A 15,751-nucleotide genomic window follows, 5' to 3' on the forward strand; every position below is an offset into this window, starting at 1 on the left:
ACATTTTGGTTACGAATTCACTAATGCACACGCAAGTGAAATGAGTTACAAGGTAATTAGCAGTGTTAATAGTTACAATGCAGCAATCTTAGCTGCTTGGTTTGTGTGATTCAAAATCGAAACATCGCAGGGAACATCAGATTAACGATTGTACTGTTGTGGCTTACGGACGCTTCTTGCCTACCTTAGCCTGGACGATCAGCCTGTTCGTAGAGTGACGTTTTCATGCATCCGCAATTCTTGGTCGTACGAAGCAGGTAATTTATGCACTCCCCTAAAACGCCTGGAAACGCTGAACGCCTCCGTTTCCAGACCACCGCCCCCGTATACTCCCACAAACGGCCTTTCCTGTCAATCAAATTTAGCAACCCACTTCCATGTCGGAAGCCCTACGAACGACAGTATTTGTGATCGGTAGAGCTCGTACGCACATGCGCACTGCTAGCCGTGCACAGGCGCAGAAAGAAAAACATCGTATGCGTACGACCGTGCGGCCGCAACGACCGACTCTGATTGAGGTCCTAAGTACCCACCTCCCATCCTGGCACCACTGGGTGTATTCATATACAGGTGCACAGACAGTGATGTCATAGTAAGTCAGGTGTTTGAAGACAAAGTGTTTTCAATTTTATGAGGTCCCATCAAAACTGAAAGTTTTTGGAAACCCAGTTTAAAAATGAGCAATGCATTTTACTTCCAATGCTTCATATCTAAAAAAAAATTTTGGGTTTAGTAGCCCCTTGAATTAACATAAAAAAAAAAAATCCACTTCTGTGTCATAATTAACCCCAATAAATACTTCCAATATGAGGCCTTACTGTGAAATTCTAACAAGCACTTACTAGTGCCATTTGAAAAGGTACCACGGGGGCACGGCTCACAGGTACTAGAATTTGACTGATAGAAGCCTGGATTACATGGCGGGCACTTCATTTTAACACCTGACATTGGCAGCTCCTTCGCTTCTTCCACACTATTACTGCATATCTTAGGTTCAATCCATTTGTACATCAGTTGTGTCTACATGTGAAAAACAGACAACATTAGATTAAAGTCTCCTGTTAGTGTAAAAGCTTTATTTTGTAGAAAAATCATAGTCCTTTTTACCTCTCCTTTGGCATCACATGGTGTGTGCGTGTAGAAATAATCCATATCTGTACATGGTGGACGAGGTATACAAGTTGCAGAGCCAGGAACTGCAAACATAAACAGAAACATCATATTTTATATTAATATGATGACTGCAACATACTCATCTTACCCCATAGAAAGATGCAATTTGACCAAACGTTAGCTGAAAATAATAAAAACTTGTTTGCAAATAATAAAAGCATAATTTTTTTACATACGTTGTATTAGGAAACCATGAACTTTCACAGCATAATGGTTGAAAACTGAGTGCAGAGTTGTTATGCTCAAGAACCATAACGATATGTGCGACCTCCAAGGGTGCAAGGGCAGTGGAGGCACCTACTCCTATGTGGGATTACGGATTTTAATTATTGTTGAAATGCTCGCTTTCTAAGTGACTTTTTCCCTAACATACATGTGACAATAGGCTGCACAGCCCCTGCCTCCTCTCTGGTGGTCTCTCCTCCTTACAACCTCCAGATACTGTATAACCCCAGATGAAATGCTACTGAATAGCTAATAATAACTACTGTATACATGTGTTCTATGGCATTTTGCACCCTCCATGTAGCTAAACAGCCAGGAGAAATGCAGAGACACAAGATGAGTAGATTTACATGTAAAATGAGATTTCCACAGCTGAAATGAGGGTGATAAATATATTTTACTACTATTTGTTTGGTGTAGGGCAATGATTGGTGACTACAGACAACTGTCATAGTTATATTAACATCACTAGCTCTCTGTATGTCATTTGTTTTCATTTTGAAGCTTGTACAGTACCACTTTGCCAGAGCATATGCAGTGCCATCTGGGCACGATATTAGCACCCGTGATCACATTGAAGTATCCGATCAAAGCGCCGGGATGTACTAAAGAATGCCTGTAAGGAAAGGGCCTTCAAAAGGAGCCTGTCCCTGCGATGTGCTCAGAGTGAAGAGACCGTCTCTACACTCCTGTGCTGGACTCCTGCGCATGCGTGGTCAACCCGCAAATATTTCATGATAAATAGGTCTCTTACAGTGATAGGGCCTTAGCTTCAACATTGGATAGAAATAGAATTGTTAGTTTTATAATGTAAAAAAATGGAATGAGACCTAAAAGATGGTTTAAGTGTTACACAATTAACATCTCCCACCTACTGTAACATGTGGTATTTGCAAAAAAATTATTGAAAAAAAAAGATACTGAAGGAATGCAGCCGAATGGAGGCATAGTGAATGTCAGAGAGTGCATTTATTTAAGAAATAAAGTTATACAATTTTATTGTGGTGTTATCATTTATTGTCATACTGTATTTTGGAAAGGGTATTTCTGTGAGTAAGGAAAGGGAGTGGTGGTGAGTGAGGGGTATTCAGTTGAGTGAGATATGATGTCAGGATATGAGTAGTCAGTGGCGGAACTAGCGGCGGTGCAGCCAGTGGCCTGCATCGGGGCCCGCTGTGATGCAGGGGCCCATAGCTGCCACTGCACCCGCCGCTAGTGTCCCCCGGGCCCCACGAGTGTAGTGCACTGCAGACCACAGTGAGAGCGGTCAGCACCAAATGTCTAGTAATGTCTCTGTAACGGTGTAACTAGACAGGCTTTTTTGTCCCATTTTTAGAAAAATGCTATAGGTGTATTTTTCATGTTGCCTCACCTTGAAGGTTGGAAATTCAATCCCCATTTTTCACATCTAAATCTACTGGTTTCATAAGAAATATATTCAAAGGAATGAATTAAAAAATACTGCAGCAGATATTGAAGGATTGATACTCCAGTTCCACATGTATCAATTGCAGATGCAATCCCCGTAGATTTCTGTAGGGACTGCGAAAATGTAATAAACTCTGAAAAATCATGTTTTCAGAGTTTACCTTCAGCTCCCTCTCCGGAAATTACCACTTGCGCATGTGCGGTCCGATGACCAGAGATGCTCGGTGCCTTTGCCAGGAGCAGACCTGGAGGTAAAGTGATTGTGTAAGCAATCACTTTGCTTTTTTCTTCACAGGCACATGTCCCTGTAGGAGATTTCTGAAAAGTAATTTATTGCTGCGACATGCGGTGACAAAAAAATATGCTAATCGGAGGGTAATACATGCATAGGACCAGACTGGGACTAAAAATAGGCCCTGTCATTTAAAGTACATAGGCCCACCTCAGCGTCAGCATCTGGCCCCAGGCGTAGATTCCTCCCCTTACTATTTCTGACTCCTCCTACTTCTTAGTCTATGCTCTTACAAATATAATTAATAACAACATTAATAAATAACAACATACAAGCATACAACATTCTCTGTAATAAAAACACAGAGCTCATCCTGCAGAGGATTCAAACTTGTGCCATAGTCAGACATTTGGTATTTGGTTGGTTCTGGTAAAGCTGGAACTTCACTAGTGTAAGTCACACACAAAGAAAAGGGAAGGCATTTTTCGTGTTTTGGATCTGGATTCGTTTTGCCAAAACCACCCTTCAGTGTTTTGGGTTCTGGGTTTTGTGTTTTGGATCTGTATTTTTTTGAAAACAAGCATAAAAACAGCTAAAATCACAGAATTTGTGGGTTTTTATGCTCCTATTCAATTATTAACCTCAATAACCTTCATTTCCACTCATTTCCAGTCTATTCTGAACACCTAACACCTCACAATATTGTTTTTATGGCCAAAAGGTTGCACCGAGGTAGCTGGATGACTATGCTAAGCGACACGAGTGGGCGGCACAAACACGTGGCCCATCTAGGAGTGACACTGCAGTGGCAGACAGGATGGCAGTTTGAAAAACTAGGCCCCAAACAGTACATACTGCAAAGAAAAAAAAGAGGTGCAAGATGGAATTGTCCTTGGGCCCTCCCACGCACCCACCCTTATGGTTGTATAAATAGGACATGCACACTTTAACAAACCAATCATTTCAGCGCCAGGGTCTGCCACATAACTGTGGCTGAAATGATTGGTTCGTTTGGGCCCCCACAAAACAAGCTGGCAATTAATGTGTCCCTGCACAAACTGGCTCTACGGAGGCAAGATTTCGTCCTCATCCTCCTCATCCACCGATTCCTTGGATAAAACAGGAAAAAGGGATTTAGGTGTCCCTGGACTGCTTACGGTCTTAGCCAAAGTTTCTGAACTTGACAGTAACTTTTTATGAACGCGCTGCAGGTGCCGTATAAGGGAGGATGTTCCTAGGTAGTTAACGTCCCTACCCCTATTTATTTCACCTTTACATATGGTACATATGGCAAGACAGTTGTTGTCCGGATTTGGATAGAAATATTGCCAGACCAAAGAGGTGGAATGTTTGGTCTTCTGCCCAGGCATGACCGTGATGGCCTTTTTCATCCCACGGACAACAACTGTCTGCCCCGGAGCCTGATTTAAACAAACCACATCACCATCAGAATCCTCCTCGCCAACTTCCTCCTCAGCGCCAGGTACACCAGTATCTTCATCCTGTTGTACTTCAACAGTGACATCTTCAATTTGCATATCAGCAAGTGGACTGTGGGTGCTCCTTTCAGCACTTGCAGGGGGCGTGCAAATGGTGGAAAGAGCCACCTCTTCCCGTCCAGTGCTGGGAAGGTCAGGCATTGCAACCGGCACCACACTTGGACTCTCCTTGGGGATTTGTGATATCTTCTTAGAACGCACAGTTCTTCGCTGTGCTTTTGCCAGCTTAACTTGTTTGATTTTTTTAGCGGGAGGAGGGCTTCCATCGTCATGTGAAGCTGAACCACTAGTCACGAACATAGGGAAAGACCTTAGCCGTTCCTTGCCACTCCGTGTCATAAATGGCATATTGGCAAGTTTACGTTTCTCTTCAGATGATTTAAATGTTTCTTTTAAGGTCATTTTCCTGAACTTTGTCATTTGGGATTGTATGTGCCCTCTACTATGACATTGGGCATCGGCCTTGGCAGACGACGTTGATGGCATGTTATCGTCTATGTCATGACTAGTGGCAGCAGCTTCAGCACTAGGAGGAAGTGGTTCTTGATCTTTCCCTATTTTATTTTTATTGGAGAAAGTTTGGTCCTCCATTTATGTTATATTGATTTGATATATACGTGCGGCTAAGGCGCACACAAACACAGAAAATATTTTTTATTTTTGTTGGAGAGTAGTGCACTTTGTGGGTTACACCACCCTTTAAGAAATGAGCCAGCCGGCTCTCTACTTATGGGACACAGGCGCATGCTTGGCGCTGCTCCTTTGTTGATGCATGTGCAGCCACAGTGCACACAATTCACAAACACAGAAAATATTTTTTTATTTTGTTTGGAGTGTACTTTGGGGGTTACAGCACCCTTTAACAGACAAGCCAGCCGGCACTTTACTTATGGGACACAGGCGCACGCTTGGCGCTGCTCCTTTGTTGATGCACGTGCGTCTACAGTGCACACAATTCACAAACACAGAAAATATATATTTTTTTGTTTGGAGTGTACTTTGGGGGTTACAGCACCCTTTAACGGACAAGCCAGCCGGCCCTTTACTAATGGGACACAGGCGCACGCTTGGCGCTGCTCCTTTGTTGATGCACGTGCAGCCACAGTGCACACAATTCACAAACACAGATAAAAAATTTTTATTTTATTTGGAGTGCCCTTTGGGGGTTACAGCACCCTTTAGCGGTCAATTCAGCCGGCCCTTTATTTATGGGACACAGGCGCACGCTTGCCACTACTTTGTTGATGCACGTACGGCTACTGCGCACACAATTCACAAACACAAAAAAATATATTTTTTTATTTTGTTTGGAGTGCCCTTTGGGGGTTACAGCACCCTTTAAAGGACAAGCCAGCTGGCCTTTTACTTATGGGACACAGGCGCACGCTTGGCGCTGCTCCTTTGTTGATGCACGTGCAGCCACAGTGCACACAATTCACAAACACAGAAAAAATATTATTTTTTTTTGCACTTGGGGGGAGCACCCCTGACGGACAGAGCACCCCCTGGACAACACTACAGCACCCCTTTAGGACTGGGACACTGCACAGGACTTTGGAGTGGACACAGCCCCTATGGACAACTGACTGCACAACACAGTCCAGCCAGCCCCTATGGACTTTGAAGTAGTGGACACAGCCCCTATGGACAACAGCAGCACAGCGCAACACTACACTGCACTACACTACACTACACTACACAGCCCAGCCAGCCCTAACTCCCACCCTCCCTCTTCACTGTCCACAGCCGAGTGAGAAAATGGCGCCGACGCGGGTTCCTTATATAGGATCCAAAACCCGCGAGACCCGGAAGGCGGGATGATGACGTTTTGCCTCGATTTCAGATCCGGGTCAGGCGGGAAAAGTCGAGCCTGACTCGGATCGGCCTTGGATCGGGGGGGTTCGAATTTCAGAAATCCGAACCCGCTCACCCCTAATATAAAGAGCATTGGTGTTCCCCTACACACTGTAAAGTAGAGAGAGCGCGTGCCAAAGGTGCATGCCAAAAAAAGGGGTGTGGCCTCACTGGGAAAGACAAAGGTCAAACAGTAATACCACAATTTAACCTTAGTCCACATTACACCACACAGTTGTGAGCCTTATTCAAGTTACATCACACAGTAGTAGTGTCTTATTACACATTATGCCATGCAGTAGTAGTGCTCCTTATAACACATGCCACGCAGTAGTAGTGCCTTATAACACATTGTGCCAGATAGTAGTAATGCCTCTTAAAACACATTATGCCACACACAGTAATGCCCCTAATCATTATGCAGCACACAGTAAGGCCCCTTACACATTATGGTACATAGTAATACCCCTTACACATTATGCCACACACAGTAGTAATGCCATACCTCCCAACTTTTAAAATGTAAAATCGGGATTGCCCTCGTGACCAGAGGCGTGGCCTCATGACACGCCCCCCTTTTTTAACTCCGGGGGCGAGACCAGCATCCACGGAGATGCTGGGCTGCCCCCAGGCCTCTCCCCCGAATAGTAAGAGCAGAGCAGCGGTGAGATTAATTTCTCCCAACTTCCACCCACCGAGGGACACTTTGGCCAGCAGGTGGGATGGTGGGACAGTACCTGCATAGAGGGACAGTTGTGAGGCATGGTAATGCCACTTACACATTATGCCACACACAGCAGTAATTGCCCCTTACATATTATACCACACACAGTAGTAATGCCCCTAACACATTATGCCACATTAGTAATGCCCCTTACACATTATACCACACACAGTACTAATGCCATACCTCCCAACTTTGAACATTTTAAATTCGGGACTGCCCTCATGGCCAGAGGCATGGCCTCATGACACGCCCCCTTTTTATCACTCCGGGGGCGAGACCAGCATCCATGGAGATGCTGGGCTGCCCCCAGAGCTCTTCCCCCGAATGGTGAGAGCAGAGCAGCGGTGAGATACATTTCCCCCAACTTCCCACCAATGAGAGAAACTTCGGAAAGCGGGTGGGATGGCAGGACAGTCCCTGAATAGAGGGACAGTTGTGAGGCATGGTAATGCCACTTACACATTATGCCACACACAGCAGTAATTGCCCCTTACATATTATGCCACACACTAGTTATACCCCTAACACATTATGCCACCTAGTAATGCCCCTTACACATTATGCCATTCTCTGTTCAACTACAGCAACACCGACCTTTAATCTAGTTAGATTTAATGGATACCCTGAGCCAGAGATGCTGTGCTGCATGTCAGCATCGGCTTGTGAGGATGGTGTCCGTCCAGCGTACTCATTTTCACACAGCATTCCTCCCCAGCACATGCACAATTCAAACACTCCTATGTGTCAGGAGGGAGGCAGAACTGAGGACAGTGTCGAGAGGGAGTCGGAGCTGAGCATGGTGTCGGGAAGGAGGTGGAGCTGAGGACATTATCGGCCTGGAGGGAGGCGGTGCTGCTCGGGCGGTCCTGAGGACAGCCAGTCCTGGCCATCAGCCCTTCTGGCTTTTGCCAGTACATATATCAGCCCCTTTGTCTCTGTCACTTGCAATCTCAGCTGCTGAGCAATGCTCTTTACTATTCTACCCACATGTTCGGGGGATGTGGTATGAATAGTTGACATTCAGAATGTCGACAATCAGAAGGTTGACAGGTTTTGAATGTCGACGTGGTCATTAGGTCGACAACCAATATGTCAACATACAATTAGGTCAACATGGTTAAAATGTCAACACATTCAGAATGCAAACATTTAACATGTCATATCTTTTTGCTTGTTTTAAACAAACCTTTAGCACTAAACCTAAGTCAAGCCCTAAACCTAACCCTAAACATCAACAAAAAATATGTTGACATTCTGAATGAGTCGGAATTTTAACCATGTTGACCTGCGATGTAGTGATGATAGCCGGTCTCAATGCCGACAGCGGAATCCCGTCAAGGGATGTAACATAGGAGTTGAAATACCAACGCCTATGTTAATCCCAACGCCGGAACATCGAGGACGCCAGCCCGAATGAATGTAAGTCCGGGGAGCCCTTAGCGTTAGCCGGCGGGGGGCGACTAAGTATTAGGGAGTCTAGCGGGGTTAGCGTTAGGTTTGAGGGGCGGAGATTAGAATTAGGCACCCCTAGGAGGGAGGGTTAGGCACCACCGGTGGGAGGTTAGGTTTAGGCACACCCCCGGGAGAATTAGGTTTAGGGTGCGGGGAGGGGGTGCTAGGTTTAGGCACCCTTGGGGGGGAAGTTAGGGATAGGCACAAAGGGGGGAGGTTAGGGTTAGGCACCACTAAGGGAGGGTTAGGGGAGGGGGCAGGTGAGGGTTAATATACTTACCTACCCCAGTCGGGACCTCCTCATGTCGGACAGCCACCGGCATTTCAATCCCATTCCTGTTGACCTAATTGTACGTCGACATTGGTTGTTGATCTAATGACATGTCGACATTCAGAACTTGTCAACATTGTTGTGTCGACATTCTGAATGTTGATCTTCTGCAGCTGGGGAGAAGGAGTGATGCTACAGTGGGGAGATACTCTATGAACATTGGGGTGGATATGCTACAAAAGGGACCTATGGACACAGAGGCATCACGGTGTGGTGGAACGGCTAAGGGGGCTGGGTCTATTGCTACAGGACGATCTATGGCTACATGTGTGATAGGAAATGCTATAGTGGTGGGGGATATTGCTACAGGAGATTGTTAGACATCATATGCCTCTAGAGTTTTACTCAATACTCCTTAAAAAAGTTAAATACTTTTTTAAATACTTGTTCTTGAATTAATTAAATAATTAAAAAATTCGACAATTTCTGAGGACATTAGCAAAAACATATTTGTCATTTAAGTTGTCATACTGAGTGCATTAGGGGTTTATCTTTGAAGGAAATGTTATGTGCACGGTATTTATAGTGTTTATATGCAGGCAGAACCGTAACTAGACTTTTTGGTGCCTTGTGCCACAAAAAGCATTGGCATCCCCCCATCTTTCAAATAAGGTGATAACACACCCAATAAAGGGCCATGGCCTCATGGGGAAAGGCCAGGGAAGAGATAGGGGAGGCCAGGAGATGCTGGGGATGAAATAAGAGGAAGCTAGCTAAGTGAGAATGATAATAAACAGAAAATTGACAGGGCCCATCAGCGCCCCTGTCCGGCGGTGCCCTGTGCCATGCCACATGTCGCACTACCCTAGTTATGGCCCTGTATGCAGGTGATTATATGCAAGAACGGAGGTGTTGTTTATATATGCAAGAACAGAGTTGTTCTTTATAAGTAGGGACAAAAGTGTTAATATATGCCGAAATGTGAGATGTACAGTATAGAGACAGATTGTGGGATGTGTAGAAGCAGACAGATCCGATAGGTAGAGCTTATTTCCCATTCATGCTTAAGGACCTGGAAGTGACGTGCAGTGAGGGCGGAAGTGCGGTTCCATGTCCATAAAGTCCACCTAAAGAAGAAACTTGTCAGTTCGCCGCGCTTCAAGCTCGGTGGCTCGCTTTGCTTGCCACAAGATTATACTCCCCCTCTATGTCCACGTGGATGGTAGGGAATGACTTTGGACACTAGCTGATGACGTCAGGGTCCTCTCTGTGAAGGGCATGTGACTGCAAGGACATGCAAGTCTGATTTTCAGAGTGATTACTGGAACATTCATATCAGCTTGTGAGCTACATATGTATTGTGCATATGGAATCGGTATGATTAAAGGCAGCGCCTGGCCGACAAAAGCAGAGTTCCCGGCATCGGAAGCCTGACAGCGCTGGAAATCCCGATCGTTGCTAAGGTAAGTATAAACTAACCTAACCTAACCCCCTAACCCTAACCCTCCTTAGGGGTGCCTAACCCTAATCCCCCCTGTAAGTGTCTAACCCTAACCCCCCTTTCCCCGTTGCCTAAACCTAAGTCCCCCGAGGGGGTGCCTAACCCTAACCTCCCCCCGGGGGTGCCTAACCCTAACCCTCCCTCCCCCTAGCCTAACCCTAACCCTCCCAGGGGAGTGCCAAACCTTAAATCCCGCCCGGGTGCCCTAAACCTAACCCTCCTCCCCCGCGGCTATCGGCTCACGGCGCCCGGCATCCCTTCGATCGGGATGCCGGGCTCCGGTCTCCCGACATCAGGGAAATGACAGGTGTCTAGATATAGACGCCGGTCATTTATCCCACGCCGGGATAAAGCAGTCGGGAAGTCGGCTGTCAGGATTCCAGCAGCCGGCTTCCCGATTGTATACCATGCATATATATACTGGATTAAAGGTTCTTTTGTTAGAGTACTGTGCATAAGGAGTTTGCGGCACGCTAGATTATGGTTTTGGAATATCGCTGTACTGTACTATGTGAGAATACTGAGTTGATGCTGCTCTGAGATACAAGCACAAACCCCCAAACTCATGAGGAAAGTTTTATACACATTTCTGAAGACATAAGTAATAAATGTAAATGTACATGTATAAATGTACACACAGATATTGTATCATCTGTGTTCAACTAATATGTGTTCGGTATATACTGTAAGATTATGTTATTAAATATATGTTCTCACAAAATTGTATAGGTAAAGCTAATATTGCAGACTTCTATCTACATTTTAATTTTGGGTTTTACACTACCTTGATAGTATACAGACACTTCCCAGAGGCCACTGCATCCGGGGAGTGCCGTCAGCATGCCCTATCTCAGGGGAGAAGTCAGGGTTAGGGACTGACAGTGGTAGGGCTGTGGTTGCTATGGCAACCTGGTTTCCCTTGCTGCCCAGGACCCTGACGTGGGAGAGAGGGGAGCGTTGCTACGGATACACCCGGGAGCAGCAAGAGGTGAGCTGATGTCACCGGTCACATGATATCTCGTCTCGGCGCCCCTCAAATCCGGTGCTCAGGGCACATGCCCCCCTTGACCCGCCTCGCAGTTGCGGCCCTGCTTGATACAGTAATTATTTCACAGAGAGTTCAGTAAGTTTTTATTGTAAAGGGTCAGAAGTAGACGTGGTTTATGAGAAGCTATAAAAGTGTGTGGGTTTTTAAGTGGTTATCTAGGAGCAGTGCACAGACAGCATGCACAGTAAAGGCGCCACCTCCTAACTTTTTCAGAGAATAACATGAAGTAATATTTTACAGAATGAAATACTATCAAATTAATTTAAGATTATGCTTAACCATGTAGAAGAAAAATATTTTTTTTGCAGATTTTTACCTGAATACATTTCAGATTCACAGGTTATGCAGGAAGGAGCCGCATGGTTTGAAAACGTGTTTTGGGGGCAGAGTTTACAGGATGAAGCTCCACTTGTGGGCGCAAATGTGCCAGGCTTGCACGGGAAACATTCTGAAGTATATGCAGCACCTGTTAATGAGCAATTCCAAATTAGTTTAATATCTGAAACCCACATGGTGAGAGATAACGTGGAGAAGTTGCCCAAAGCAACCAATCAGCTTCTGTCATTTATCTAGCACAGTCTACGAAATGGCAGTTAGAAGCTGATTGGTTGCTTTGGGCAACTTTGCCACGTTATCTCTCTCCAAGGCTTGATATATCTTCCCAAGAGTATGTACAGAACACAGTATCATTCTGATCCACTATCTAAAATGTGATATATATAATAATAACAACCATGAACTATACCTGTGATTAGTATGTTTCTCAATAACACCGGTTTAGGGACCATATGTCCCGTAAAATATGCTGCTGTCCTCCAGTACAGTACATTAGTTCCTTTGGTGAGCTGTACCTGAAGAATCATATAAATTAGAAATGGTCAGCCAGAAAATACTGTAGTTATGGCAAATATCTGTAGCAATCGTTCCTTTCCAAAGGAACAGCTATAGCCTACTGTATATATAATTATCTATTTACTATGATAAAACTTCTTGTTAGGAATAGCAGGTTACTGCTGTCTGTGAAGTTTATTTTAGTGCTTATTACATGTGCTTGTTTGCTTGACATCTCAAGCTTTACATTCAGAGGTATAATTTGTGTCTGGTTATAGTGGTCATTCACTAATGTCTCCATTCTTCTGCCTTTCTGCTTACTCATATCTCCTACTTTCTTAGAATGTTCGGGAGACTCACAAATTTGCTGGACTCCCGAATAGTAGGTGCAGTACAGTGCTTATAGTGCTCGTATAGGTGTTGGAACCCCCCCCCCCCTGTCCTCGGCGCCCCCCTGTCTCCTTGCAGACTATAAATATATACATTTGCACCCTCCCTTCCTTTTAAAAAAAAAAAAAGTGGATGCAGCAAAAAGGGGCGTAGTCTCAAAAGAAAAGGGTGTGGCCACACAATAATAACTCCAGTTCAAATTACGCCACACAGTAGTGCAATCTTATTAACATTACACCACACATAGTGCCCCTGATTCACATTACACCACATTGTAGTGTCCCTTATTCATGTTATGACACACAGTAGTGGCCCTTTTATACAATGTCCACATTAGTGCCTCTTATACACAATTCCCACAGTAGTAGTGCCCCTAATACACATAATGCCCATAGTAGTAGAGCCCCTTATACAATGCCCACAACAGTAGTGCCACTTACGCAATGCCCACTGTAGTACAATGCCCCCAGTGGTAGTGCCCTTTATGCAGTGCCCCAAGTGGTAGTTCCCCTTATACAGAGCCCATAGTAGTGGTGCCCCTGTGTAGTGCCCCCTATGCAATGCCCCCCTTAGTAGTGCCCCCATTAGTAGTGCACCCAGTAGTACTGCCCACAGTAGTAATTCCCCCAGTGGTAATGCCCCCATTAGTAGTGCCCCCAGTAGTAATGCCCCCATTAGTAGTGCCCTCAGTAGTAGTGCCCCTTACACAAAATGAAATAAACAATACTTACCTTAAGCCCCCCTTCTGTGTCTGCTGCCATCTCTCCTCGGAACTATGAGCTGTATTCAATTAGCAGCGAAATCGGACGATTTTCACCAAAAAAAACCCAGCGAAAATGGACAATTGTCAACAAAAAACAGCCGAAAAGTTTCTACCATCTCAGACCAAGTGAAAAAAATGCAAAATCACTATTTTTGACTAAAAATGTGGGAATTTTTTTCAGTACCCTTTGGACACCCCCTCCCCCCTTATAAATGACCCTAAACATTTTTTGAAAGTTGCATAATTTGGCAAAAGCGACTGGTCATATTTTTGGAGTTAAAAAACATTGAAAATTGGTTTATCTTATTGGGGGCCTGATTCAGCAAGAAACGCAGTTGCTAATACACTTGCAAATGGTTGATTAATTTGCACTGCGCATGTGTATGCATCGCAGTGTTCATGCGCGAGCCAGACGCTCCAATCAGAACTGCATACACAGAGGCTACGCAGACGCATGACAGAGTGATTGACAGAAAGTGCTGTTTGTGGGTGGTGACGGGGGGTGGTCGGGTGAACACAGGCGTGTCAGTGCATTTCAATGCCATTACATGGCATAAATTAGCCACTGCGATACCAGATACCCCCTGAGTTCTCATAGCATACACAGAAGTTAGCATTTACTGAGTGAGGTCTGGACTGGGGCCCTGATTCAGAGCCGGACGCTCTGACAGAGCGCTCGCTCTGAATCAGGGCCATCCCTCCTTCATTTTGGAGCGGCCTCCTGGCCGCTCGCATAGCGGTGGGTGACCACCCACAGCTATAGCGAGCGGCCAAAATGATGGTGGCGATGGTCAAGACCATCGCGACCATCGGGCTTGCGACGAGACCCTGCGGTAGGGTCTTGCTGCCGCAAGCCCAGGAGTGCTTTTGGCTCTATCAGAGCCAAAAGCACTCCCACTGACATCATTAGTGATGTCAGTGGGGCCGGCCCCAGATGGTAGGCGTTCCCATGGGAACGCCTCCGTCTGGGCAGCCAAGCCCCCGGCACGCCCACCAAAGGGAGCGTGCTGTCACTCACCATCAACAGCACGCCCCCTTTGGTGCGAGACCCATAACGACGGCTTGGCTGTCGTTATTCGGGTCTCACGCATGCGCACGACGGAGCCGCCTCCATCGTGCGCATGCACACTTGGGCACCATCGACCCTTTTGCTAGCTCTCAGCGCTTGCGAGCGGGTCTGAATCAGGCCCTGGGTCTGATGTTACTCGATGTTACCTATTGTTTCGCTATTTTTCCCTAGTATACGGATGTGAGTAAGGGGAAGTGGGCATCCTTATGTCAGGCTGCGTATGCAATGTGAATGCACACATTATAAATAGCACCTCAAGGCACTTCAACAGAACTACCAACTACCTGACAGCGTTGCTCTGCTTCCTTCCCCAAGTGTTTTTCTGACCAAGCCCCCTCCAAGTGTGCCTCTGCCCATATTCCTCCCCAAGTATGCCTCTGCCCCAGCCTTCCCCATGTGCTCCTCAACTCCCCTTCTCTGACTCTACCATCACCCCCATTCCCAAATGTGTCTTTTCCCACTCCCGATGACTGGTGGCTGCAATCACAAGTAGCGCAGACAAAAGGAGTCATGACAGTGTTCATCGCCACATAAACCCAAAAATGACAGCCAAGCACAATTTTATTTAATAAATAGTTTTCTCCCTTTAAAGGGTTGTCTGTAACCCTGCTATGCGGCCTATGCTTGCTCTGGGTCCCAGTTCCCCATGATACACCTCTGTCCACTGGATGGGAGGCCGGGGGCCCTGCCTGTTTCACCTGTACCTGTCAACCCATGAACCCACTGTAGTTACATCCCTGTTTGAGGCCACAGGTACATTTCGTTTGTACAATTCTTGACTTCTATTATTCTTATAATTCACAGTACAGGGATATATATATATATATATATATATATATATATATGTATGTGTATATATATATATATATATATATATATATATACAGTGGTTGAAGTGGGAATTTTGAAGTGGGGGTATGGAAGAACTATTTGGGTGTGTGTCGTGGGTGAGAAAATGGGAGTGGCCACGTCACGAGGGGTGCAGCCTCAGATCACATGGGGCGTGGCCACTCAAATTGTTCAGCATTAATCTCTCACCCTTTGCACCTATCACTACCTCCTTCCATCTCTCACCCTTTGCACCTATCACTACCTCCTTCCCTTTCTTGCCTCTGCACCTCTCACTACCTTATCTCTCTTTGTAACCTCCTGCATCCCTCACTTCCTACTTCCTTTTCTCACCCTCGGTACCTCTTACTACCTCCTTCCCTTTCTCACTCCCTGCGCCTCTCACTCCCTATAGACCGTCACTTTGTCACTGAATACTATAGACACAGGCACACAGAGG

The 15,751-nt window shown here is 45.8% G+C and overlaps 1 protein-coding gene across 2 annotated transcripts in view; it reads right to left on the minus strand.

The window, feature by feature from the left end:
- The window catches only part of ELAPOR1 (endosome-lysosome associated apoptosis and autophagy regulator 1), a 529,163-nt gene that overhangs the window by 318,168 nt on the left and 195,244 nt on the right, over positions 1-15,751 (minus strand). For both annotated transcript variants that reach the window (XM_088445747.1, XM_088445746.1), the window contains 4 exons: positions 12,156-12,261; positions 11,727-11,876; positions 1,108-1,196; positions 843-1,020 (listed from right to left, as the gene is read on the minus strand). In XM_088445747.1, the coding sequence (XP_088301873.1) occupies positions 843-1,020; positions 1,108-1,196; positions 11,727-11,876; positions 12,156-12,261 (523 nt within the window). The remainder of the gene's footprint in view (positions 1-842; positions 1,021-1,107; positions 1,197-11,726; positions 11,877-12,155; positions 12,262-15,751) is intronic.

The sequence above is a fragment of the Taudactylus pleione genome, unplaced genomic scaffold (genome assembly GCF_031769625.1).
Source record: "Taudactylus pleione unplaced genomic scaffold, aTauple2 ptg000387l, whole genome shotgun sequence".
NCBI lineage: Eukaryota > Metazoa > Chordata > Amphibia > Anura > Myobatrachidae > Taudactylus > Taudactylus pleione.